Genomic DNA, 26,966 nt, shown 5'->3' with positions numbered 1-26,966 from the left:
CCTTTAAGATGTTCTTTAAGGAGAGCCTCCTTGATCTCACTTCAGTTGCAATTAACTGCTCTTTCTTTTCTTTTGTAGTATTTTTTTTGACAGCTTTATTGAGATATAATTCTCATACCTTATACTTCGTCCACTTAAAGTATACAATTTGGTGGTTCTTAGTATATTCACGGAGTTGTGCAACCATCACACAATCAATTTTAGAATATTTTCATTCCCTCGGAAAAACCCTGTAACCATTAACCACATTCACACCTAATCCCTCCCCATCCTCGACGACTAATGCACTCTCTGTCCTTATGGATTTACCTTTTGGATATTTCATGTAAATGGAATCATTGAATATGCTCTCACAGTATTGTGCTCACACCCCTGCATTCTGCTCTGGGTCCGTTGAGTTTGAGGCACTTGTATTTGACTTCCTCTGCAGAGGGAGTGTTCCTGGTCTGCTGTCTCTGTATCCAGAGTAATGCCTACAGTGTGCCGGCAACATCAGTAAACACTAAACTGAAAGAAAGAGAATTCCCTTCCCCTTTCTAAACAAACACAGTGGGGTAGGTTGCAATGTGATGTTTAGATATAGGAAAATGAGATTATTCCTGTCTGCACCTGAATACTGTAATAGCAATTAGAGGTTTTTTTTTGTTTTTGTTTTAGATTTTGTTTATTTATTTGACAGAGATAGAGGGATCCACAAGTAGGCAGAGAAGTAGTCAGAGAAAGAAGCAGGCTCCCTGCTGAGCAGAGAGCCCAATGCGGGGCTTGATCCCAGGACCCTGAGATCATGACCTGAGCCGAAGGCAGAGGCTTTAACCCACTGAGCCACCTAGGCGCCCCAGCAATTAGAGTTTTGTAATAACTATATAGTTGGCCTCAAACAAAAGTATTATGGATAAAGTTTATCTTAGAAGTCTACTCTCCTTGTTGTAATCTTCTTAGTTACAACTCCTAGCCGTCTAGTTCAGCTGCCCCAGTAGGGGGTCCAGCATTACCTCTACCATTCTTTCCACCCCTGCCCCCCACCTCTCTCTCTTAAGACCCATCAGAAGCTTTGGTCTCCTGTGAGTCAGATACTAAAGTTTAATCCTTCTTTTGCCTCTAACACTAGCTATAAATGTTGGGAAAACCATTCCATATTCCTACCCTCGGTTTCTTTGTCTGAAAAAAATGTGGTGATTATGTTCAGTAAAGGCACCTTTACCTCTAAAAATGTATGTTCCTCAGGGCACCTGGGTGGCTCAGTGGGTTAAAATCTCTGCCTTCGGCTCGGGTCATGATCCCAGGGTCCTGGGATCGAACCCCACATTGGGCGCTCTGCTTAGCGGGGAGCCTGTTTCCTCCTCTCACTCTCTCTGCCTCCCTTTCTGCCTCCTTGTGATCTGTCAAATAAATAAATAAAATCTTTTTAAAAATGTGTGTTCCTCTATAGAAACTCAGAATAAAGAGTGAAAACAAGATTTGTGACTTATTGTATTCATTTATAATATCAGAATGAAAGGAATTTCTGAGGTAAGGTTAGCTAGAAGGTTTGTGTTTCCACCAGACAGTTATTTTTAAGAGATACTTGGATCATGGAAACATTTTTCAGATTAAATGAGCTGATGACATTATGTCCATTAGAACAACAGTAACTATTTATTGTATTAGGAGATATAATTGGTTTATAAAGGAATCTTTAGTCTGCCCACTTTTTTTTTCCATACCCTGGGTGTAAATCCAAAGTGAAATGTATGTGGCAGAAGAGAAAACCATTGAGTATAGTTCAGTGTCTCTTGGTATTAAAGCCAAGTATTTACAAGTGAAAGGAATGAGGTCCATGGCACTAGTAATGGGATTTAAATGGATTTAGGAACTAAGGCTGAAATGGGAGCCTAATTAGAGAAGATTCTGGGGTCATCATGTCAGTCCTCACCTGTCCGTCAGGCAGACAGGCTGTCCACAGCTTTCACTTCAAAGATGGGGCATGTTCTTCTCATCAGTGTTTCCTGCCTGCCAGTTCTTGAGCGAGAAGATGCCTTGGCTGCCATTCACAAGTCATGTGTCTCCAGCAGTGCATTTAGTGGGGGTGCAGAGGTTCAGCTTACATCTGGTTCCAAAAGAGGACAACCCGAAACTCAGAATATGAAATGTGATGATTTTCTTAAAGGGAGGTGTGAAAAATAAATCATATTGCATAGGTCATTTTTGATAGCATTTTCCTGATTATAACTGCCCTTTTAAAAATAAGAAGAAAGGACCTCAATAGGGAATAAAGTGACTGTTTTTCATTGATGCAAGAGCCACACTTATGATGGATCTTTTGTTCCTATTCTTTTTTTTTTTGTACCTATTCTTGAAATCTAAGTGATAAGTGATTAAACATTTGTTAAGAGGGACTGCTGTTCCTTATTTCTTTCTAGTTCACTTTGGGATTTTTTTACAGGAAAAATCGATGTCTTTATCTTACTTTGATTTCTCACATGGAGTTTGTTAGTTATGGAAGCTTGGACCCTGGAGTAGGTGGCATCTGAAGCTAAATGAGGAAAGATGAGACTAGAGTAGGCATTGAGGTCCACTGATGTCCTTGGGAGAGGTCTGTGTTTGTCCATACATATACCATAGTGAGTGTTCCTGCAATTTGGCCAATTGAGATATTTGAGGACATAGAGTTTTATGGATTATTCTCTTTTCTTTTGATGTCTCCCTTTGCTCCTGCTGGTCTAGCTGTTACTTGGTGAAGGCTATTGCTAGATGTGGGAGTCCAAACTGGTGGGATAAGGAAGGACATGGAGCACACATGGCCCTTGTGTGAGAGTCTAATGTTGTGGGAAGATTCTGCAGTATGGCTATAGAATTTGTATTCTTTCCCTTTGGAATCTATACCAATAATATTCCCCTTCACTTAGTTAATTACTTGACTTGAGGCTTCAATGCTCAGAGACGATTCCATTGGCTTTAGCTTTAATTAAGAAAAAAAATCGTTAGGAGAGCAGAGTCTCCCTTCCAGTTTCTCATTAATTTACAGATGAATTTGTTTGGTGCTAACTATCTATTGACAGTTTGCTCCAGACTTTGGCTAAATGTTAGTTTGAGACTTCTATAAAAGTAATCTGGATTTTTAAATTACCATCACAAGATTTTGTTTTATTTATTTTAATTGACTGGACTTCTCGGTGTTCATTTCATAAAACACAGAATTTGTCCCCTCAGGAATAAAACATGAGAGCATTTGTATGAGGACCCAGCAATCTCAAAAATTTGAAATTTGAGGAGATGGGGGACACATTTTTCTTCAACTACCATATGCAATTTCTGCACTTTCTTTTAAATGCACAGTATCAGACAAAACTTCTTTCATAGTATCAACTCTTAAAAACTTCTCGAGATATGTGGACAGAGTTTTACATAGTTTTAGTGTCTTGAATGAAGAGAAATTCATAAATTTGGGTCTGAAGACTGATGTTTGCAATTATGTTGCAAACAGATGTCATGAGTACATTAGACAAGTGAGACAAAGCACTTTCATATTTACATATCACGGTGGACACCAATGTTCTTGGTAAGGTGGGAGTGTCCTGGGGTGCGCACGCTACCATAGAACATAGTGTGGTCCAGAATATGCCCTCTGCACCTGAGCTTTTTGTGGAATCTAGTTGACCCTTCCATGCTCCATTTATGGTAGTTTGCTGGCTTGTATGTGCATAGCTACACTTTAAGGAACATTATGGAGCTATGACCTTACAAATGAATGGCACATCTACAGTGTCAAACACACACGTGGAGATGGTAGGAGGCAGTGGATCCTGAGGCTGGCACGTATTGACTTAACCTGACAGCATGAGTCAGGCTTTACAAAGCCAGTGTGTTCATATGTTACAGGCTAAGCTTGCTTTTAATTACAACCCAATGTATGATTGTCTGAATCAAGTACTGGGGAGTTGCTAAGCATCTCCTTGGAATGCTAGTGTCCAGAACCTCTACTGTGGCCTCTACTGTGGCCCAAGTTCACCTGGCCTGGCATCCCTCACCAAATGGTCTGGGGGCTAAATAATTATTCTGGTGAAGGAAGTAAGTCTTTAGTTCCTTAAGTTTATGGTCACTTTATTCCTTTATTCCTTTGTTGTAATAATTCTGTATATTTCATTAGAGTATTCCCAGTTAATTCTCAGAGTAAAGTCTTAACACCTTAGTTTGGTTTTCAAGCTCTATATCTTTCCAAAGCTATTTCTCCCAGCATTGCACCCAAGCAGATCTTCTCATTCCAATTTGACTTCTTTCTACCCCTTCTTTGTGCTTTCTTTTCATCTAAAATGCCTTCCCTTTTATCTCTTCATGTCTAATATTTTTGATAAAGACCTTAGAAGTGGTTATTGTTTTTGGTCCAGAAAATATGTAATATATAAAACACATACACAGATATGTACACACATATAAATATGTACATAAAATATATATCATGATATATATATTATATATACAATATAAACTATATTCATACAACCCTGCCTGTATCACATAAAGGAATATTCAACATCAGGGGAAGACTTTTACCATTACATTGAGTGGAAAGGAAAATCGAAAAATATTGTGATTCTTTTTTTTCCTTGAGGAGAGAAATATATAGGGAAGATTTTCTGAAAGGATCTAGGTAAACAGAAATGTTGAGCTGATGGAACCAGAGATAGGTTTATTTTGTTTTTTGGTATTTCACATGTAGACAGTAAATCTGTTTAACTTTTGTGATAAGACACGCATTAGTAAAACTTATCTGTGAAGCATAGGATACCTTACCCCATCCTTACATAAAATTTTGGAATACCTGAACTCCTAACTATGCGTTGTGCCTCTCCCAATTACTCTTATATCAGGGTACTTACATTTAGCACAGTATGTATTTGACGCTGCTTTCTGTGGGTCTCTGGACCTTTGCTTTAGACATCCTCAGACAACCCATCCGCTTACGTTTGCAGTGATAAACCTGACTTCCCTGGGGTGGGTCACACCCGACCTATTCACTAATGAAAGAGAAGTTGAGATTGACTACTCCCTAAAGACCTCAGTGACATTTTTTGAATAGAAAAAGGGTGAATAGAAAAAGGGTGTTTAGTTCTGCTGTGTCATAGTTGTGAGTGACATGTGCTCAGAGAAATTTGACTCTTGTTTCCAGTGAAGGTGTCATGTGAGGGGAAGACCCCTCTGTTTACTCTGCCTCTCAAGTCTTCATATCCTGCTCTGGGGTTTGTTGCTACCTCCTCGTATGCTTCTCCTGAAACGAGGAGGGTATACTGGGTAATCATTGATAATTCTTTTAAAATGTGGACTAGGCCATTTTCCTTGAAACTTCTTTCCTAATTTGGCATGAAGTAGAATTAGATAGTAGAAATGAAGGAATTTTTTTGGTGATCTCAAAATAAGAAGGGAATTGTTCGGTCGCACAGCAGACTAGGAGAGGGCCAAGGAATGGATTGAAGGAAATTATCAAGCATGCATGTTGTTTTTAAGTGATACTTGAGACTGGGATGTGAAACAGCTGTGTTGTTGGTTTTTCTTTTTTTTTTTTTTTTTCTTGTGCCAACTTTCCTTATTTGATTGATTTTCTCTCTGACAGCCCACTGTGCTGATAAATGTGTCCACGGTCGCTGCATTGCTCCAAACACCTGTCAGTGTGAGCCTGGCTGGGGTGGGACCAACTGCTCCAGTGGTAAGTTTCCACCTGCTCTTGTCTGTCTCGGCGTGTTGTTGCTGTATGGGCTCCCTTGTCTGCCGATTATCCTGAACCACTGGTTTCCCTCTTGTTCCCTGTACAGAATATGGTGTGGGTTCCCAGTCCGGCTCAGGAATACAGTTTCTATTAAATCAGTATATGTGTTATACTGATATAACAGTATATGTTGTTAATTGAGGATAAAGAAAAGTACTTGGAAAGAAGGAGATTTTAATAATCTGATGCTGATACATCTGTAAATATGAATATGTCTTCCAGAGTAGGGTCCAGACTTGAGGTTCTTTAGTTCAGTAAAGCAGTTTTGTGGTTACAGAACTATTCCATCCTAACTGCTATGTTTATATGTTGATTTATCTAGCATTCTTCCTTGGTGATTAAAATGTATCACCTGTTGGCTTTAAGTCAGAAGTAAAATTGATAGGGTCAATGTTTAGTATATTTATTTCCCTCTGAATTCTGAGATGCACATAATGATACTCAGAAAACATGGAGGACAAATATTGGTAATAACTGAAAATTCATGAACATTTTGATACTAAATCAAATTGTAATGTGGTATGTAATTTGTATATATATGGTATATAATTATAATTCTAGCATAATATTTTGGACTGTAAACAGTTTGTACTTAAAGCCTCATATTCTTTATTAAGAGGATTAAGCAGTGGAATGTCATCTAATACAGTTGCTTTTCTGAATTTCACAGTTAAAACTTTAGTTTTCTGCCTAACTTGTTGCTGCGTGTGTAATTGTGGATACTTCCTGTTTCTTCGTACTGCTTTTTGCTTTGAAAAATGTGAGAGGGAGTCCGAGGGCAACTGAATTTTAATGCATGAAATGTGACATTGAGAGAAAGGAAATCAGCAGGATCTCATGACAACACAAATTCATCCCATTTCTACTGCACAATTTTCCACAACTAGTCCAAAAGGATTTCAAGCCAACTAGATAAACCAGCTTTAAGAATTTTTTCTTGCTTATATTTGGAACCAGGTAGATTACTGTGTATCTTCTAAAAACTGCTTGTTTTAGGCTTGTGATCTCTTGGCTGTCCCCAAAACAGCATCTCCAGGGGTAGTCCTTGTGCTGCCTGTGCACAGAACGTTCTGTGTGAAAGAGCCTTTTTATTGTGTCTTAAACAGGGAGTGTGTGTGTGTGTGTGTGTGTGTGTCTTTCTGCCCCTGAAAGACTTCCAACTCCAATGGATAACTGTCTTGCGGGGTTTTGTTTTGCTTCTGCTGGAGATCAGGAGGAGAGTGGGCATTTTGTTCACAGGCCGTGGAGGCAAAATGTTTGGGATGTGGGATTTGGCTCACAGCCATTTTTCTGGCCGGCTGACCTCAAATGCAATGTCGCTTTCATTAACTTTTCCAGCTTAAAAATCAGTTGTGCCTACACATTTTGAAGAAAAATAACATTATTCTAAAAACTAACAGGAATGGAAGGAGTGGATGTATTCTTCATTTGAGAAGTGAGGTTTGTTCCTAATGCCAGGGCACGTAAGCTGTGGGATAGAATGGTTGTAGCCGCATTCAGAGTTCGTGTCCTAAGGAGCCCGCAGCCGCCTACAGCTGAGAAATCAGACTGCTGAGTGTTGATGTGCAGAAAACAAAATGCTACATGAATTTCAGGCTGTCCAGAACTGATTCAGGACTTCTAGAAAACAAACTATTGCTTTCTTTTGGAGTGTGGGCTTTCTGGAAAATAACTTGTTTCTTGCTTTTAGAGTTTACTGATTTTTGAATGAAGCCTCTAGAATTCTGAAGACACATGTTCTTTCCATCCTAGAATATGATACTGATGCAGCGTCTAATCTCTTCTTTACAACTTTGGGCTCTGTAATGACCCAAAGTGTAAGTAAACACAGGCTGATAACTGAGGTCTGTCAAGATGCTCTGAGAAAAACATTTCTGACACTTTTTTCAAACACCTAAGCAAATGCTCTTCTGAGCTGGAGCACTGGATACGGTTACCTGGGCTTTGTCTGCAGTGGTTCCTCTAATACCACTTATTAGAAGGTGTGTCATTTAATTACTCTAAGCCAAGTAGTTCTTGAAACAAAAAGCATTCTTGAATAATCTACTAGGTAGCACAGTTTAAAATGACCTCATTTCGGGGCACCTTGATGGCTCAGTCAGTCAAGCATCTGATTTTTGATTTGAACACAGGTCCTGGTATGGAGCCCCATTGGACTCTGTGCTCAGCAGGGAGTCTGCTTGAAATTCTCTCTTCCTGTCCCTCTGCCCCTCCCCCCACTCATGCAAGCACATGGGCTCTCTCTCTCTCTTTCTCTCTAAAATAAATCTTAAAAAAAAAATGACCTCATTTTCAAGGATTCCTTTTCTCTGTTCCCTCCTTCTCTGATTATGGTTATGAAGACATTGAATGCTGTTTGTTAGGTCCGTAGAATGATTGCCTTGATAATCAGACTAGGTACTTGCATCAGTCATCCCATCAGCAGAGAGAAACCACAATAAATTTTCTTCAATCAAACCTTTTATTTTGGAACAATTTTAGATTTATAGAAAAGTTGCAAAGATAGCAGAGAGTTATCCTATACCTGCATCCGGTTTCCCCCTTGTTAACACCTTATCATTAGTTTGTCAAATTGAGAAACCGACATTAGTACATTACTATAATTAAACTTCAGACCTTGGATTTCATTGTTTTTTTCCATTAATGTCCCATATCTGTTCCAGGATCCAATCCAGGGCACCATGTTGCATTTCATTGTCATGTTTGCCCAGTCTCCTATGGTCTATGACAATTTCCATCTTTGGCTTTTCCTGATCTTGACAATCTTGAGGAGTGCTGGCCAAGTATCCTGTTGAATGTCCCCTGATCTTTGTCTAGTGTTTTTTCTCATCATTAGACTAGGGTTATGGGTTTTGAAAATAATACTATTGAGCTGGAATACTCTGCTCTTCACATTGTATCAAGGTATCATAATGTTCATGTGACATCACTGATGATATCATCACTTGGTTAATCTTCATCGTTAGCTGATGCATAGTGTACACCACTATGTTTCGCCACAAAAGTTACTGGTTTCCCTTTTCCTAGTCTATGCTTTGGAAGCAAGTCTAGATCTAGCCTACCCTCAAGGGTGAAGGGCAGGAATTACATTCCTTACATATGTTATGTTATTACATATGTTATTTGGAATTCTTCTGTAAGGAAGATTCATCTTACTCCCATTTATTCAACCTTTGTGTCAGTATGGACTCAGAGATATTTATATGAAATTTTGAGTTATAGGCCAATATATGTGATTTTATTGTTCAGATTGTTTCTGCTTTAGAGATTGGGAGTTATTTCAGGTCACCCCTGTGTCCTTTTGATGTGCCCCCATCCTTTTTTGTTCTGTTTTTTGTTTATTTGTTTTGTTTAGTGAGCACTTCCTTCCTTACTGGTTCTATAGGATACTTCAAGGCCATGGTATGTTTTTCTGCCTCAGCCTTAGACATCCATTGGAGAATGGCATTTAGAAAGGAGAATCTTGCCAGGTCTGCTCATTGCTCCTGGGACGCACAGTAACGTGGACAGGGAAAGTTGATGAACAATTACTAACTGTACCAGGGGACTGGAGTAATGGAGAACTGGTTAGTAGAATTCATAACTCTTGAAAGGACACAGGAAGAGCAGATTTAAGGAGCAGCCACTACTTTCAGGGCTAAGATAGGATACCCAAAAGGAATCTCCACTAAGGCTATGATTCATTAGGGAAGGCACACCACAGCTCACTGAATAGCGAGAGGCTGCATAATACTACTCTAGGAGAACTTGATGGACATCTGTCCTCTGGAACTTGCTAGAATTCTGCCCTATAAGGTGTTGGGGAAAGCTCTTCATGGAGGAGTGTCTGATCAGAAGCTCTCTGCCCCAGAAGGTTGCCAGGGGAAGCTGCTGACTGATGGGTGCTTCTGGCTTTCCTGTTGATGGAGAAGCTGGGTGCTGGGAAGCTGCCCATGCCATGGGAGCCTGGAATGAGCTCGGATGGAGAAGCTGGTTCTGTTGCAGGAACTGGGCACCATGCAAGATGGTGATGCTCCATGGCCAGATGCTGGAAAACTCGTGTGGCAGGATCTGGGGCTAGAGAGGCCCCCTGCTCTGCACCAGTCTTTTGAGCTAGCACTGGAACCACTGTGGAAGACCTTGCTGCAACTTTGTTGTCTGTTGACTGTTGACTTCCGGCCATGGAAGTACTTCTTAGAAACCCACAGAGTCTCTTGGCTTTCAGACATAGTTCTCTGTTTTCCTGTCTTGTAGTGACAGCCCAGTTTCTGCCTGATAATCAGGACCATTCACTCCAGCCAGAAGAGTAACTCTTTTTATTTACATTAAGAGCCTAAAATAAGCAGATGGTAATAAATCAATGATGGTCACACACAGCTATCTCTCTGGGGTTTTTTTCTTTCCTAATATACATGGGAGAAAAATGGGCTAACAGGTACTTTCATGTGTACAGGGTTACAAAGACTTCCCATGGAGATTTGATCTGACTGTTTACCTTGTCTGTGGAGGAAGGAATCCTGTGTTTGATATACAGTCTTCCTGGGTCTCAGTGTATTGTCTGTATAAAAAAACCAGGTGTGTCAGAAGACTGTACAAAGTTTGTTCCCTGGAGTGAAATCGTGATTTATTTTACTAAACTCAGACGTATAGCTTCTTTTTAAATTTGATTAAATGATTTTAAAAAAACCGCACACACTCGTATTTTACTTTTATTGGCAGCCTAATGCATACCCTAGCCTATATGCCATTAATCTAGCCTACCTCCATCTCTCTCTACCCTCCTCTTCCCTGCTGTCTCTCCTTCTCCCCCCATCAATCTCTCTGTCCCTCCATCAATCCCCTATTCCTCTTCCTCCTTCAGGGGATGATAAACCACTCATAGAAGGCAAGCACTGTGTGTTATTAATCTCGTTAGCCACCATTGTGGCTGGCATGTGGTTGGAGCAGAGTTGTTCCATTTAATTAGATTGAATGAATTGCATGGTTCTGTGAAGGTCATTCACGTGTTTATGGTGTGAACTTTCATTGAGTGATTATTGGATGCCAGGAAATGTACTAGATGCTGGCGATAAGGAAACGTGAGTGGAGCAGTGGGGGCCTCACAGAGCTTACAGCTTTGAGACAGGTAGACAGAAGTGCTAATGTCTCATCCTGAGGAAGAGCACAGTCTCAGCAGAAGAGGTGGATGGAGAAAGCCAAGAATGGAGCTGGGTATGGGAGTGAGAATTGGTTACAGCAGGAGGAGGAAAGAGTGGCCGGTAGGATGTCAAGAGGTTCTAGTATCAGGGTGCTAGTAGGCAAAGGCAAGGAGAGCTCGAGGGAGCTTGTATCTGATGACCTTTCTTCTCTTTGTAAACCCAGGAGTAGAGACAGTGTGCTGAACCAAGGAGGAGCAGGAGTTGGGTCATGTTGATGACGATGACAGTAATAGTTCTGCTTAAATGAGCTCTAAGTACGTGCCTGGATTCCCTATAAGGGTTTGATAGACATTACATTTAATACTCATAGGAGACAGTGAGATGATTGCAATTTTTGATCTGATTTTATTGATGAGGAAATAGAGCTGCAGAACAATTACATGACTTGCCCGAGTTTTGACATCTACTGAATGGTGGAGACACATTTGCATCCTCTTCATAGCCAGTCATTTTAACCATGAAGATATGGTGACTTCTGCAACTGGAAGGGAGGTTTGATGAAAGTGACCAGGGTCCAGGGCTCTGAGGGGAATGAGAGCAGGAGGCAGGGGCTAACAGCCCCAGACAAATGTTAGAATGCATATCCTGAGAGATATCGAGGGTACTGTCTCAGAGATGATGAATTTTAAATGGCATCCATTTGGATGGACTCGTTTGTGGTTTTTAATTTCCTCATTTGTACAATGCAGACTGTTGGGAAGATTCTATTCACGATCCCTGTCCACCCTGTGAGTCTATGTGTGGTTTGCTCTAGTAGTCACATATCTGTAATCACTGGGCCTTGCTTTGTGCTGGAAACCCTTTAAACCTTCTGTATGAGTAGCAGTAACACATTTGTTCTCTCAACCTGTATCATCCTGTTGATGATTTTCTAAACATCTATAAAGAAATATATTTCTCCTCAGGCTATAGGGCACTTCCAGAATGCAAGAGGGAGCCCTAAATCAACCAGCAGCCAGAAAATAGCTTTCAATAGCATGTCCCTCAGGCTTTTGACGTTAGTAGCAAGTAGAGGCAAACATGGAAATTAATTTTGGTTTAAAAAATTCCAAACTGGGGCTTCTTTAGTCACCAGTAGCATTTCTGGTTAAATGTACTTGGAGGTAGTAAAAATATGCCTAGGAGGCAAGACAAGTTGAAACCTTTTCAGGTGCAGCATTAAGAACACTGATAACCTTTTATATAAAGCACGCATGCTGTGCAGCACAGGGTAAGTAATAAGACTTGGCCTGCGGGATATTCCAATCGGGGAATCCATTTGAAGGATATTACAAGCCAAAAATCATAAGACACAAAAAGCTGACTTATTCCCCGGCAAGTTCTGCTGTAAAGCTCTATGGACTGGACACAATAGTCGGATCGATGGTGTCTGGCAAGAGAAGACACTCAGAACCCAATGCTCACAGAGAGTCATTAACATACCCATCGCGCTGTCAGAATTACTTGCGAGATCAGGTTGATGAAGCAGCAAGAATAAGAGTAAAATCATTCGGGGTCCCTGGCGGGGGTACGGAGGAGGGGGCCAAGGCATTGATGATAGGTGGGAAGAACTGGGCAGGGGATGGTTCATCACAATCGCCTGAAGGCAATTTCACTGATGGACTGTCCAAATATCTTGATAGAGGTCGCAAACACAAGCTGCTGATGTTGCCTTTCCAAAAGAGTCTGAAATCCGGGCTGTTCTTGGTTTCTCTCTGGAGGGCCAGAGAACCTCCTCCACCTGCTTCCTCCAACCCCCCCTTGGAACTGAATTGCTGCAGTCCATTCTGTGCTGTTTCTGAGTCTCATGGTCCTCAGGCCTCTATAAAGTTAAGAGTATCTAACTTCATATGCTCATGAGGACTGACTGGCACCATACCTGTGATGTGCTCAGCCCCACACCTGGCTCAGGAAATGGTCCTCCCTTGCAATTCCTTGTGTGACTAACACGGCTTACCCCAGACCTCTTCAAATCAGTGCAGTGTTTGGATCAGACAGTGGATGGGAAGGCTCATTGTGGACATCTCGTTTAGTCCTGGGGGCCACCCCCCTCTTTAGCAGAAGCCTCTCTCTATCCACGGTTGCTTGGCAGGAGGCTCCCCAGACAGAGCCCTGGTGTAGTTTTCTGCATTATTCCCAACCTCCGACCCTGGATGTCCTTCCCAGATGAATTCATGTCTGGTTTATGTTGCTTGCAGCATAATGAGAACACTATTGACATTTCTGACTGACACGCTAGTCAGTTCTCATGCAGCGGCTGTAAACCCCAGGCTGGGCTATCACGTCATTAACTCCATTCTACATCATTTATTCATTTGTCTGCGTTTCCTTTTCTTTTTTTCACTGTGTATAATATGACCGGCATCTGTTGATCAGAAGATCTTGGTTCAACCTCAAAATTGAATAAAATCTGAGCTTTTCTCACCATCTCTGCTGTTCCCTCTCCAAGCCACATCACTACTTGCTTTTGCTTGGAGATCACAAGCGTCTCCTCACTGCTACATCTAACTGGGCCCCACTGGGATCCGTTCTCTGCAGTGAGACCAGAGTGACCTTGGAAAACTGCAAATACTGCTCCATTTTCTGAACTCCCCATATTTCCCATGATAGAATAATCTCCAAAGCCCTTTTGGACTGTGCCAGTCTATCTCTCCAATCCCTTGTCATTCCACTCCCCTTCTGGTCATCATACTGCCTGACTTCTGCCTTCCTCTCATGGGACATGTTGATTTCTTTTCTGTCTTTACACTTGAACTTTTTGCAGTCTGGAATACTCTCCTCCCTAGATTTTGACATGGTTGGCTTCTCTGGGTCACTCAGGTCTTGGCCTAACCACCACCACCAGGAGAAGCTTGCTCCAACCTTTATATATATATATATATATAAAGGTGATTCTCCATTATTCTGGATTATATTTCCTTTTTAACTTCTTTATGGCACTTTCTGAAAATATATTTTTTTCTTTTGCTTTTTCTCTGTCTTTCCTTCTAGGATGCCAGCCTCATAAAATTTTGTCTTTTTTTTTTTTTTCCACTGCTATTTAGCTAATTTATCACTTAACATCCAACACAGTGCTAGGCACACCATCATGCTCAATACATATTTGTGGAAGGGAAGAACGACAGCATCAATATTTCAGGAATAGTCATGGATATAAAAACAAGACATGAGAGATAAAAAAGGCTCTGTCTCTTTGTTCAAGGAGCTTTAAGTTCAACAGAGGGGTTGGAAGTATGTGCACAAACGGAGAGCAAAGTGTCCAGAGAAGTTAAGGAAGTAGTCATATATCTTCTAGAGAAAGGGTATGACCTAAAATCTTCCCTTCAGTGGCCTTGAGGTAGCTCGGTCTCATGTGGCTCCTGGATTGACCTTGACTATTTGTACTGGGGGCCCATTCCTCCTTGGTGACTAGGCACAAGTTTCTTCATCCATAAATGGGCAGCTGCAATGAAATTTTTAGAAGCCAGGTGAGATATGCTAGATAGGGTTTTCCATGAACTACGAGGAAATGTGGATGTGGGAGCTCCTTACCCTCAAGAGAGGGAAAGTTATAGAATGAACTTCAAGGTTATTACTTATAGAGGGGTGAGGCTTCTGACATGGTAGCCCCATGTCAGTCTAGGAAAGTTGTTTGAAAGTCAACCTTCATTTGAATGGGGAATGCTTAATGGTTCTGCTATCCAAACTTCCACATATTGATTCTCAAGGTGGAAATTTCATATGACAATGTAGAACTTAGCTGTTAAACTTGAATCAAAATGGAGTATGAGCAGTAAGAAATTAGGCAAAGAAATTCAGACTACAAATTATTCCAAATCACATAGCAACCATTTTTTCTTTCTTTCTTTCTTTCTTTCTTTCTTTCTTTCTTTCTTTCTTTCTTTCTTTTTAATATTTATTTGTCAGAAAAAGAAAGAGAGAGCACAGGTAGGGGGAGGGGCGGAAGGAGAAGCAGGCTCCCAGCTGAGCAAGGAGTTCGATGTGGGACTTGATCCCAGGACTCTGGGATCATGACCCGAGCTAAAAGCAGACACTTAACTGACTGAGCCACCCAGACATCCCACAGCAACCATTTTCCAAGAGTAAAAATGTGTTTCCTGGCTCTTCTGCTTAGAGTGAAATAATGATATGTATTAGGTGGTCTTGGAGCCTCAGTTGTTATCTGACCTATAAAATCAGGTAAGCTAATACCCAATTTTAGTAGAGCTACATCCATTTCATCATATGTTAATTGGATGACATTGAGTGCTGTGATATATTATATAGTCTGGTATCTTTTATGATTATATCTGACTTATGTTTGTGATTATATCAGAGAGTTTTTTTTAAGATACTTGAAAGTCTCTTCAGGGCATACAAGAAAAAGGGCTAGTTAGTGTTTTTCCTTCTTTGGTCAAACAATCTCTTAATTCATTGACAACCTTAGTGATTTTTATTGTTTTTTTTTTTCTTTTTTCAAAGGTTTTATTTATTTAAGAGAGAGGGGGTGAGGATGAGCTGTGGGGAAGGGCAGAGGGAGAAGCAGATTCCCCGCTGAGCAGGGAGCCTGAGATCCCAGGGTCCCAGGGTCCCAGGGCCCTGAGATCATGACCTGAGCTGAAGTCAGACACTTAACCAACTGAGCCTCTTGAAGGATCCTAACAACCTCATTGATTTTTAAAAGTTCAAACATTTGTACCTGTATACTGGAGCAAATTAGTCATGTTTGCCATGTATAAAACTAAAAAATTGTAGAAAGTAATAAAATGAGTAAGACTATTCAAATAGAGTGAATAGAAGAGGTTACAAGCGCCTAGCTCTTGAACCATAAATGATGGGATCATCTTAAAATTCCATGAAAACTTAATATTTCAACTCACTACTGTTACACAAAACTAGGAAGTAACTGCCAAAGTTTAAAAATTTTAATGGAACTGATATGACCTGGATCTTGGTATATAACTGTGAAGTTTTGTTGATATGTTAAAGAAAAGCAGCCACTTAAAGAAAAAAAAAAAAAAGAACCTTATGTTATAAAATTAGTATTGTGAAAATCAGATTTATCCATGTTACAAATTAGTGCTTAAAATAATTAGACTACATTAAAGTTTAAAACTTCAAGACAGAAGATATTGTAAGTAAAAGTTAAAAGAGAAGCAAGAATGGGAAAAGATTTTTGCAATATATAAAACAAATGATTAGTATATAGAATTTGTAAAGAATTTCCACAAATCAATAAGAAAAAAAAAGCCCTTCAACTTTAGATTATGCAAAGGATGTAGTAAAATAATTTAAAGGCAGGGAAACCTGATTGGCTGATAAGCATATGAGAATATGATTCTCTTTGTAATAATCAGTGACATGCATCCTAAATGAGCAAGATGTCATTATTTGCAATCACATTGACAAAGTTAAGAAGTCTGACAATACCATGTGTTGGCAAGGATGTGAAAGCAAGATTCCATACACTGCTCTCATGAGGGTAAATTGGCAGAATAACTTCAGAGCAATTTGTCTCTAGAATAAAATTTTAAATTGCATACACCATATCATCCAGTAATTTTTCTTCTACTTCTTTATAATTTGTTTCACATACCTTGAAGATACCTTTGATTTTAGGTACTGGGGGATATATTCTTTGCATCTTTGTAACTGTGGATATTTGGCAACAACCGCAAATGGCTGCGGTTAAAGGAAAAGATAAATTTATTAGAGGCTATTAATATAGAGGAATTCTGTGTAGCCATTACTTGCTATAAATTGATATATAGTACTCTTCTGTATTAGCAGATATAGTAACATTAATAGATCTCAATATCATAATACTGGGTGGAAAAAGCAAGAGGTACAGTGTTATATAGATTTTATGTTGAACTAATGAATACATAAAATGATACAATGCACTATTTCTGGATACACAGAGGCTAGAAGGACGCACATTAAAATCATGATCAGGGTTATGGAGTAAGGGAAAGAGCTGGGAACCAGACACAAGAAGACAAAGAGGACTTTATCTGTCATGCTTTATTTCTTGCATCAAATGATAAAGCAAAGGTGAGGACATGTTCACAACAGTTAATTCTAGGTTGTGTGTCATGATCCTTTGTTATAGTATTACATGTTGTCTCCTATAGTCAAAATATTTTCTTTTCTAGAAATCTGTATTCAATTTTTTAGACCATCCAGGTAGCACTGAGGATTTGGGTGCCTAGTTTCCCTACTGTGGGATTTTTTTAAAAGGTTTTATTTATTTATTTGACAAAGAGAGGAGTGATCACAAGTAGGCAGAGAGGCAGGCAGAGAGAGAGAGGGAGAAGCAGGCTCCCTGCCTAGCAGAGATCCCGATGTAGGGCTTGATCCCAGGACCCTGAGATCATGACCTGAGCTGAAGGCAGAAGCTTAACCCACTGAGCCACCCAGATGCCCCTTACTGTGGGATTTTAAGCAAACATTTAAGCTACCACCCTTTGATCTCCCACATCCATAATGAAGATAATTAGATGCACAGTGGTGATCCTGAGTAATTAGCCTGGGGTGCTTACCTGAAGCCACCTTGCCTGGAAGCCTTCTCCCCATTCCTTTTCTCCTCTGCCCAGAGGCACAATGCACATAACACAGACCCTCTGTGCTCCTTGAGCATCCTGGGTACTGCAACACCTAACACAGTGCTCTGTGATAAGTCCCACCATGGACCATGGGAGACAAAGAAATCTGGCTGTAGACCATGTCAGGCAGGAGCAAGTAGCACGTGCTCAACAAACTGAACTTAGTAGCCATAGAAGAGGCTTCATACATTTTTAATGAAAAAATACGTGAGCAAAAGAATAAAAACATGACAAGAATTGATAAAGCAACACACCCCACAAAGGCTCCTGGGTCTTATTATTCTTTTGACTTCATTGAATAAATGTAATCCCCCCAAATGCTTTACTTAATCCCAGCCTACCATGTATATCCCTGAGATTTTCCTGCACTGTGAATAGGGTCATCAACAGGCTCTCATTGAGAGCCATCAATATTTATATTTAGACACGTTAAAGAATAAACATTTCACACCCTTTTTTCTGCTTCATCATTTGAGATAAGCATACGCTGAAGTTCTAAAATGACATTTCATGCTTTGAAAATTCATTTAACAAACATTTTTTAAAAAGAAGAGTAAAGGTTTTCTCTCAGCCACTGAGTAATATTAATATCAACAGCACTGGGTGGCTGTCCACAGTGACGGTTGGCACTCTGTCAGCTCTCCAGTGGGGTTTTTGACATGTGAAGGACATGGGGTTTTAGTGTCTTCAGAGGATCTGGAAAATACATTTTTATTGTTCTTCTTCATGGATGGAGAAGCTTTACAAAGTTGTTTTATTTTTGAAGCACTTGATGTTTTGAATGAGGATCTTTTCTTCTATATTAACAAAGGGAATGACACACCACCGCCTTGTTAGCCTGAAGCACAAGGAATGAAATCACAGGGAGATAAAAGGCCCTGAGGGGCACCGAAGCTTAGGAAGAAAGGGTGTATATTTCAAGAAGGCCCATGTTTTTCTGTGCTTTGAGACTGTGGAAGATTATTTTGGTCCCTTCCAAAAGATACTTGTTGTGTAGAGAGATTTTCATGAAAGTGACTTCCTTGTGCTTTGTCTGTATATTAGAATATGAAGGGCTGAATTTTCCTCCCTATTAATTTCTTCTGTGGTCCCAAATTTTCCTAAGTTTAAAGTCACTTGAGAACATCACAGCAAAATGACACATAAAATATATTTTCAAGTCAGTGTGGCTGACTGCTGTATCCTAACAGGTGCTTGACATTTAAATGTTAAGAACGCTTAAAGAGTCTTACTTCAAACAGCAACTCTGGTGAGGGTAGTTATGTATTATAAGCTGACATCACTTTCCCTCTGATAAAGCTGGGCTCCAAGATTCAATATCATCCGGCTGTCAGTGTTTGGTAGAGGTGTATCCACAAGTTTCTCGAACCCCTTATAGTTCCACAGTTTGACTCCTTAGATGCTGGAGGTATTACGCCAAGACCAACAAAACCAAAATAAAATGACAACCAAACACAGACTTCTCATTTCATCTAGTATTTCTATAGACCTAATGCAAGTTCTACAGAATTGGCCACTTTTGTGGTTCTCAGTAATTTAGAGCCAGTTGCTTCAGAAAAGTGTCTTAAAGTTCAAAGTGCGTTTGAACGCTGCTTCTGTTGTCTCAGTGGGCATAGATAAGCTGAGGCAAAATCAAGTAAGTGGGATGGGTGCCTCCTAATATGGCAAGATCGTCCAGATTTTATTTGTGACCACTTCTTTCTTCATGCTAAGGGGAGGATTACTAGGGAGTTCATGTGTTCTTTCTCAATTTCTCTTTTTACATTTCTGGGCTCTACGTACAGGCCACTCCTCTGGACACACTGATCATCTGCAAGTGGGGGAAATTTCTAAATCCAGTTCTTGGTTGGCAGTTAAGAATAGGATGTCACGTAACAACTGGGTTTCACAGTGGGGCTGAGCTTTTTCCAGTCGGCTTTAGGGAAACGGTTGAAAGGGATGATACCAGAGCTTGTTTTTCACTTTGTAGAGTTAGTGGTCAATTTGTTTTTGAAATTCACATTGTGAGACCTAAGTTGTCCTTTTTGTCATGAATGATTCATGCAACACAAACAAATACTATGAACCAGTAACAGACCTGTTATTCTTGCTTTACGTACAGTTGGAGGATATTTTTCTAGGGTGTTCTTTTTTCTTAGGGTGGGATGTTCCACTGTGCCAATCATGGAATAAAATTTCTGATACACAAGGTCTGTGCTGTGTCACACATACCAATAAGTACTTTTTGTGCGATTAGTGTGTTTTATCATTCCCATGTGGCAAAGAGAAAATTAAGTGTAACCGAGGTTGGGGACTTGCTGAAGGTTCTATGGCTATGAAGTTGACAGTGGTCTGCTAGGGTCCAGGTCTGTCTGATGCTAGGTGATTATACCCTTCCTTGAGCCTGCCAGTGATTGATGACTTTTGTAACAAGGTGAACTTGATGGTAAGCGTGACTCCTTAATCTAAGAGAAAAATGACTTCATCCTTTCCTTTTTGTTGTTGTTGTTCTTGTTGAGGAGCGTTTAGGCTGAGGCAATATATTAATGTGCCCTTGTTATTTCCTCCAGAGCATCTCTCAATTTGGCATTTATGTTTATCTCTCATTGTGCTTCTTTTCTTATTCTTCCTCTACACAAAGACATGAGATTTACTAAACTGTCTGCCATTTGTTCAAAGAAAGTTCCAGTGTCTTTTGTCAGCACTTGTGCGCCTATGGACATGTGGAGACATTCCGTATCAAAACCATTCTGATGGTGCTGCTGTTGACACTTTAAAGCCTGAGAAATACCACTTTTAGGCAAAAAAAAAAAAAATTATCCTTCAAACATCTGTGAGACTTTTGTCTTAGAATGTTCTCCTTTGAAAATCAGGGGATGCAGTGAATGTGCACTGACTGATACCAGATTTTGTAATTGATGACCATCACTTGCTTGGGACGGTGCATGTGGCATGGGGGCAAGATCACAGCTTCGGAGGTATTGACAGGTTTGGGTGATTCACTTGTGTTCGCTACTTGCATGGTAAGTGACTTAGCAATTTACCAACTGAGTCCATTTTGCACATGAAATGTTGGAATGAGTTATTCATTGAGTTATTGTGATATTTGAAGAAAATAGCTGCATAATGCTGACACATGTTTGCAGCTTGATGTATCTTACAACCCCTTCACTCTCTTCCCATCCTTTGGACGGGAAATTGGACTGAAGGTTTGAAGTGGGCCGGGGGGGGGGGGGGAAGAATGTTCCCAGAAGTATTAAGATGGTTTAACAGATTTGTTTGCCTGTGAAAGTCATAGTGCTCCATATTCATGATCATCTTCATTCGTTCACCAAACAGACCTTGAACTCTGGCCATGTGCCATGTGGGTCTAGTGTTCAGTCCGGTGTGTTCAGTCTGGTGTGCTCCTAAAGCGAGTGATATTATCACTGTTTTCACAGTGATTTTATTGGCTTTTTTGTTTGCATAGAGTCATTATCAACTCAAAGAAGCTCTTCAGATCTGATATCTCCTTAATTTTATTCTCTCTTCAAGAAATGCCCTATGTTCTCACGACTGAGTTAATTTCCTATTTTCAGTGCCCCTATCGGCTGACACCACAGGCTTGCTCAGTGAAAGGTCTTAACATTTGCTGCTCTGCTTCAAAGAATCATATTTGATGAAATTGTGGGATTCCATTTAACCAAAATGTGTAATTTCACTCCTTTAGGAGCCGCATGGCTGCATGAAAAATGCTTGGACTTCTGTTCACAGAAAGTCCTGGATTTTTTAATACTGATGCCACCACTTGCCAGGCAGGTGTTTGAGGACATTTTACCCACAAGGTCTCATCCCAAATATCCTCTGTGTGCTGAATGTGATAATGATACAAACCTTGTTGTAATTGCTGTGATGACTAGAAAGAGGCGATAAAGCATGGAGCATAGAAGCTGGCACAATAGAAATGCTCAGTGGGTCAAACCCTTTAAAAAGCCATTTTTCAAAAAAAAAAAGCCATTTTTCTGCATACTCTTCTCTTACTGCCAAAAGAATATCCAACGATTGCAAAAAAATTTAGAAAATCTAGTTAATCTAAATGAGCAATAGAAAAACCGAGCATATTCTTAAGACCCAGAGTACCATTTGACCATTGAGCCTTTTAGTATCTGTCTGTCTGCCTCTCTTTCTGTCTTTGTCATGCTCTCTTTCTACTCCCCTCCTTCCCAGGTATTAGGTTCAGCCTTATGAAATTGCTGATATTTGGCCTTTTTTAAACCTAAATTAATAGCAATTTCATCTGATTTTCATTCTAATATTTCATTCTAATATATCTATATATTAGATAGATATATCTAATATATCTAAAATTTCATTCTAATATATCGCTAAAATTGGATCATATGGTGCCTATCATTTTTAATTTACTTTTTGCAATTAAGATATTGCTAATGTCTTTTAAGTACATTAAATATTCTTCTCTAATATCACTTTTAGTTGATGCGTCATATTCATTATGTGATTATACCAATTCCTTTTTACCTATTTTCTATTACTAGAAAATTAGATTTTGTCAGTTTTATTACTATAAACAGTACTGCGATTAAACATCATGATAGTTTTAGAGGGAGTAAAATATAGTGGTTTAATAAAGAGACTGAAGACAGGAGGTCTGACTTCACTGTTTACTGCCCATGTACCAGGTGAACAAAAGTCACCTGGATCTCCATTTCTTCATCCGTAAAATAGGGATTACATTAGTACCTATTCACAGGGCCATTGCAAGGGTTCATCTGTCCCCATGCTTATATAGGTATCTGTGGGCACATTGTAAATATTTTTAATGAGTGAACTATTGTGAATTGTTACTATGTTTACACCCATATGTTTATTTGTGTTGGAAAAGTCTCCGAAGAGGAATTTATGACTGAAGAGCTTTTGATACATTATTCTAAATTAAGGTCTAGAACAGAGGTGGTAATCTTGCTCTCCCATAGATGTGCATGTGAGTGCTAGTTTTCATGAAAAGAGAGAGGTTATCACCATCCCAGTAAATATCAGGCTCATCCTTGTTGGCACTTTACTTCCTGACTGAGGCTGCACAGTTTTTTCCTAGTTTAATATCCCTGAAATCAGAACGCTTCTAACCATCAGAGTCAACTGGGTGGCTCCCATGATGTGGCAGGGTGAAGGCTTCTGTTGTCAATGACTGAGATCAAGAAAAGCTGTCAGTGTGTCTTAACACCTGTGAAATTCAAGTTTGCTAGGGAACAGGGCAAACATATATAAAAATTGTGATCTGAGTGCAAGATGAGTTTCATGGAAAATATATACCGATGTCTTTTTCAGAGAGCATCTCAGATTGGGTCTGAAAAAAATGTACCTGAAGGACAAAGGTTTCTGGGCTAAGCTTGGAAGACTGGTGAGGGCCAATGAAAAGAGAGGGTATCTCTCCGTGTCTGCTTATTTCTATACTTTCTACTTTTGTTGTACACAGGAAGATGATAGTGGCCATGATGCAGTAGAAGGCGTTCAAGGGCATTTGCCATTTCAAAGCCTTGTGACTGTTGTATGTATCATTCTCTCTGAATATAGTACCTCCTGCAGCTTCCTCCCTTTCTACTGCCCCTCTTCCTATGTTCAAATCCTCCATCCTTTACTTAAGTAGGGCGCACTCTGCCTTTAAGTCTCAGCCTGGACATCATTTTAGTTGGAGAGCCTTTCACAGTTCAACAACACTGGTTAGGGGTCATCCCGGTGTTTTCTCTTGTACCTCATCCATATTCCTACTCTATGGCTTATCACAGGGTATTTTATTGTCTAAGAACTTAAGGCCTCTGCTGATAACCTGTAAGCTTCTAGAAGCAGGCATTCTACCATTCTCTTTTGAACTCTAAGCCTAGTACCATGGCTGGCACATGGTGGGCCCTTGAGAGATATAAACAGAGTGAATTTCAGTACTCAGCCTGCAGATGTAAACTGTGGTTACAGGTGTCACTGGAAGTTGTAGGGTGAGCCCATTGTCTTGCAAGGACCCAGTGCTCCTCTAGTTGTCACTGAGGGTTTTAGCATGGACCCTGTACTTCTGACCACAGTAGTTTAAGCTTCCTTTAATTTCTATCTTATTGTGAGAGCATATTAGAGTATGCTATCTGTGCTGCCTGAGACCCTCATTAAGCTACCCTCTGAAACAGCTATATGAATCTGGGTACACTCTGTCTAGAGCGCACTTCTAGCTGTAGCACAACTCAACAAGAGATGAAACCAGAAGCTGAAAACGAGTCCCTTTTGAGTATTAGGGTTCTTTTCAGTTTGTTCTAAAACAAGAGTTTATTCATATACATTTTCCTATTAGAATATCCCATTTATTGCCATGTTAATATTAACTACTTTTTTTTTTTTTAAGTTGTCAGTGAGAGTAACCAACCCAGTCACTTTTTCTTCAGGAGTGAACCACTTGGCTCTTGAGATTAGATCAAGGTAGTAAGTAAAAAATGTGAACTGATTTGACCTCAGAGTCTCTGAACTGTCTTTCCAAATACAGTGCATGAATTCGGGATAACTGGTCAACCTTGGCATTCAAAAGGAACAAATTCTGCCTCTAGTCTAGACAGTCAACATATTCTAGTGTTTGGAGTAATCAGGCTTTTGTGTCATAAGCTGCAAAAATGGATGTGTAGCAATAGTTAAATATGACACACGAAGAAAGAAAAGGAAGCCCCAGTGATGCCTAAATTCAAGCCAGGCTTCCGTGTCTGACTTGTTCTACTTCCTGCTTATTTGTCTGTAAACTTTTGTATGTGGATTTTTCCCTCAGCACAGCTTATGTTGATGCCCAGTGTTCACACTGTGAGGCCCATGTATCAGTGGCCTGTTAGAGAAACACAGCCACAAGGCGAGAAGCTGTCACTTCAAAGCATGCCACAGTGCTTAGATAGAGCCAGGAAATTAACCATGTCGGCATGATAATATATCCTTAAAAGCCTGAAATGCTTTCTTTGATGCTGAGAGTTATCATTTTCTGCTATGAACTTGTTTCTGTCATGAGGAGGTGTCTTAAGGGTTTTTGTTTTTTTGTCGTTTGCATTTATCTAACCCCAAGAAAATAGAAGTGGTCTCCGCCTGACTGCTCCTCTGGGAGAGAAATTGTTGAATGGGATGTGGAAATGTGGCACAAGGAAGAGACACCAGTTCTGTCCCCTCAGTACCTTGACTTCTTCCCACCACTCTTCTGATGTTGTAAAACATATTCTATAAAATCTATGTGCTCCAGCCCACCCTTATCCCAGTGTCACTGTGGGGAAAAAGAACTTTATGCCATCATGGTTGTTGTTTTCTAAACGCTTCTGACACGATTTGGATGTCCTTATCAAGGTAGTTTTATTCACTAAGATTGTATTAATCTGCCATGATATGATAAGAAAAAAAATGAATATTTAATTTAATATCTGAGGTTTCCAGAAGTTGAGAGAAATATGAAAACTTTAGGGAGGGTTGAGCAAAGAAAATGAGTGAAATTGAACAGACTTTTAAAAAAATTAAGTAAAAATTATTGAGGGAGTAGTTAGCCTGCAAAGAGCACGGTCAAGGATGCATTCACATTTTAGGAATAAGATCATTTCTAGTACAGACAACAGTGATGAACCATGTCCCATAGACCATGAGGAAGACAGAACGAAAAAGGGTCAGATTCCACAGTAACAGATTTGGCTTACATGGAATGAAGATTTCCTTACTCTTAGGACTGATGAATAAGGGAACAAGTTATGAAGGACTCTCTAACTTACTTGGGTGTCCCTTAAAAACAGGAGAAATTCTTCTCTACCCAGGATATCTGAGGGCACTTAAAGAACATACAGTGTAATTTTTTTTTTTTTTTTTTTTTGGTAAAGAACAGATCCTAGATTGAAAGAGTTGTAATTGAAAAACAATTCTTTGACCCTATTCATAGGCAATAAAGAAGCAACTATATGAATAACAATTAGGTTTAAATCTTAAACTACTACCTAATCTTATTCTGTGAAAGAAGATTGTGAGTTCTCAGGTAATTGCTTTCTTGATCTGACTTAGGTTCCCTGATCCTCTCATTGTTTTTAATTGTGTTAGAGTATGTTTATTGAAGTACTAATGAGAACAAAACCGTACTGATTAAAAACAAAATTATTCACTTAAACCTTTTGATATTATGAAATGGAAGGTAGGTTCTACTGTTGGAAGATGAATCCTGCATGTCTAATAAGTTCTTTCCGGTGTGCCTGGTTTTATTTCTCTCTCTCTCTCTCTTTTTTTTTTTTTCCCAATAGTTCATTCTAGATCTGTAGAGGTTACAAAATTTTTATGATATGAAACTGTTTTTTAAATCATAAAAGCAGTTTATCCTAAGTGCTCCAGGCAGAGCGCATCTTCCCTAGTGATTTTTATAGCATCTAATTAATAAATAAATAGGCAGCTGGCTAGGCAATGAATATTAAGAGTTGGTTTTGGCTTATCATCACCCCTTATAATTTTTAGGATGTTTGGGATCGAGGATTTTTCCTTTCCCGCTCGCCTCTTCCCGCTCATTGTGAATTGCAGCCACTTTTCCTCTCCTTTGGAAAGAAAGAGTGTGCTTGAGTTCCTGTGTGAGTGGGTGGACAGGGAGGATTGGTGGGGGGGGGGGTAAGGAGGGAGGGAGAGGAAGTGCCAAACTCCACACAGGGCTTGATCTCACAACTCTGAAATCATGCTTATTGTCATTTTTCTTTGCTGTCCTAAGTGTTTGTTTTATTTTTTTTTTAAGCAAGTCAGTGAATTTCAGTGTTCAAATCCATTACTCTCCGTTTTTTTCTGATTACCTCCCAATCCATGCATCTTTTGACTGATAGCTTGAAAGCAGATCAGCAGTTTTCCTTTGGATTGCTCTGGCCTAGACGTATAGTGGGGTCAGTCTGCTTCCCAGTAGGTCAGCCTGCAGGACCCCTCTTGGTCTTCACCGCCACTGCCCAAGGTCAGGTCCCTGAATCTCATTTACATTCTGATCTGCTGTATTTTTCCTGCCCTTCTCCCTGCCTTTTGTTGTGAGCTCCTTCCTGCCCCTTCCCCAGACTATAGCCCACTGACCTTACTAGGATGCAAACCTACATTGTCTCTCCTTGCTTAAAATCCCTTATGACCAATTCCTTATTCACAAGATGCACTCCAACTCCTTCCTGTGCATTCAAGCCCTTGCCTGAGCTGCACCTTCCCATCTGGGGAGCCAGCCTCTTCTCCTTCTATGCTTCTTACATCCTCCCATCACCACATCAGACTCAACACTCCAGGTGCTGGAAACAGGCTAAGCAAAGGCATGAAGCTGGACATCGTAGCCCTGCTTCAGCAATGTTGTAACTAGAAGTGGCCCATTTAGTGCTGAACACATTTATGAGACCTTACCCTGGGCTGGTGCCAGGGCCCTGCTGTCCAGCTATGGACAGGCGATGAAGGGATCACCAAGCCATTCTCATCAAGAGCAGAGGAAAGCTGGTTTTGAAGAGCTTGCTGTTGCCTCCATCC

The 26,966-nt window shown here is 40.1% G+C and overlaps 1 protein-coding gene across 2 annotated transcripts in view; it reads left to right on the top strand.

Moving 5' to 3' along the window:
• The window catches only part of MEGF10 (multiple EGF like domains 10), a 163,242-nt gene that overhangs the window by 75,142 nt on the left and 61,134 nt on the right, over window positions 1-26,966 (top strand). For both annotated transcript variants that reach the window (XM_045075557.1, XM_045075559.1), the window contains exon 5: window positions 5,588-5,680. In XM_045075557.1, the coding sequence (XP_044931492.1) occupies window positions 5,588-5,680 (93 nt within the window). The remainder of the gene's footprint in view (window positions 1-5,587; window positions 5,681-26,966) is intronic.

The sequence above is a fragment of the Mustela putorius genome, unplaced genomic scaffold (genome assembly GCF_011764305.1).
Source record: "Mustela putorius furo isolate JIRA1106 unplaced genomic scaffold, ASM1176430v1.1 tig00000145_pilon_pilon_pilon, whole genome shotgun sequence".
Classification (NCBI taxonomy): Eukaryota; Metazoa; Chordata; class Mammalia; order Carnivora; family Mustelidae; genus Mustela; species Mustela putorius.
This window is presented reverse-complemented; position numbering and strand designations above follow the sequence as displayed.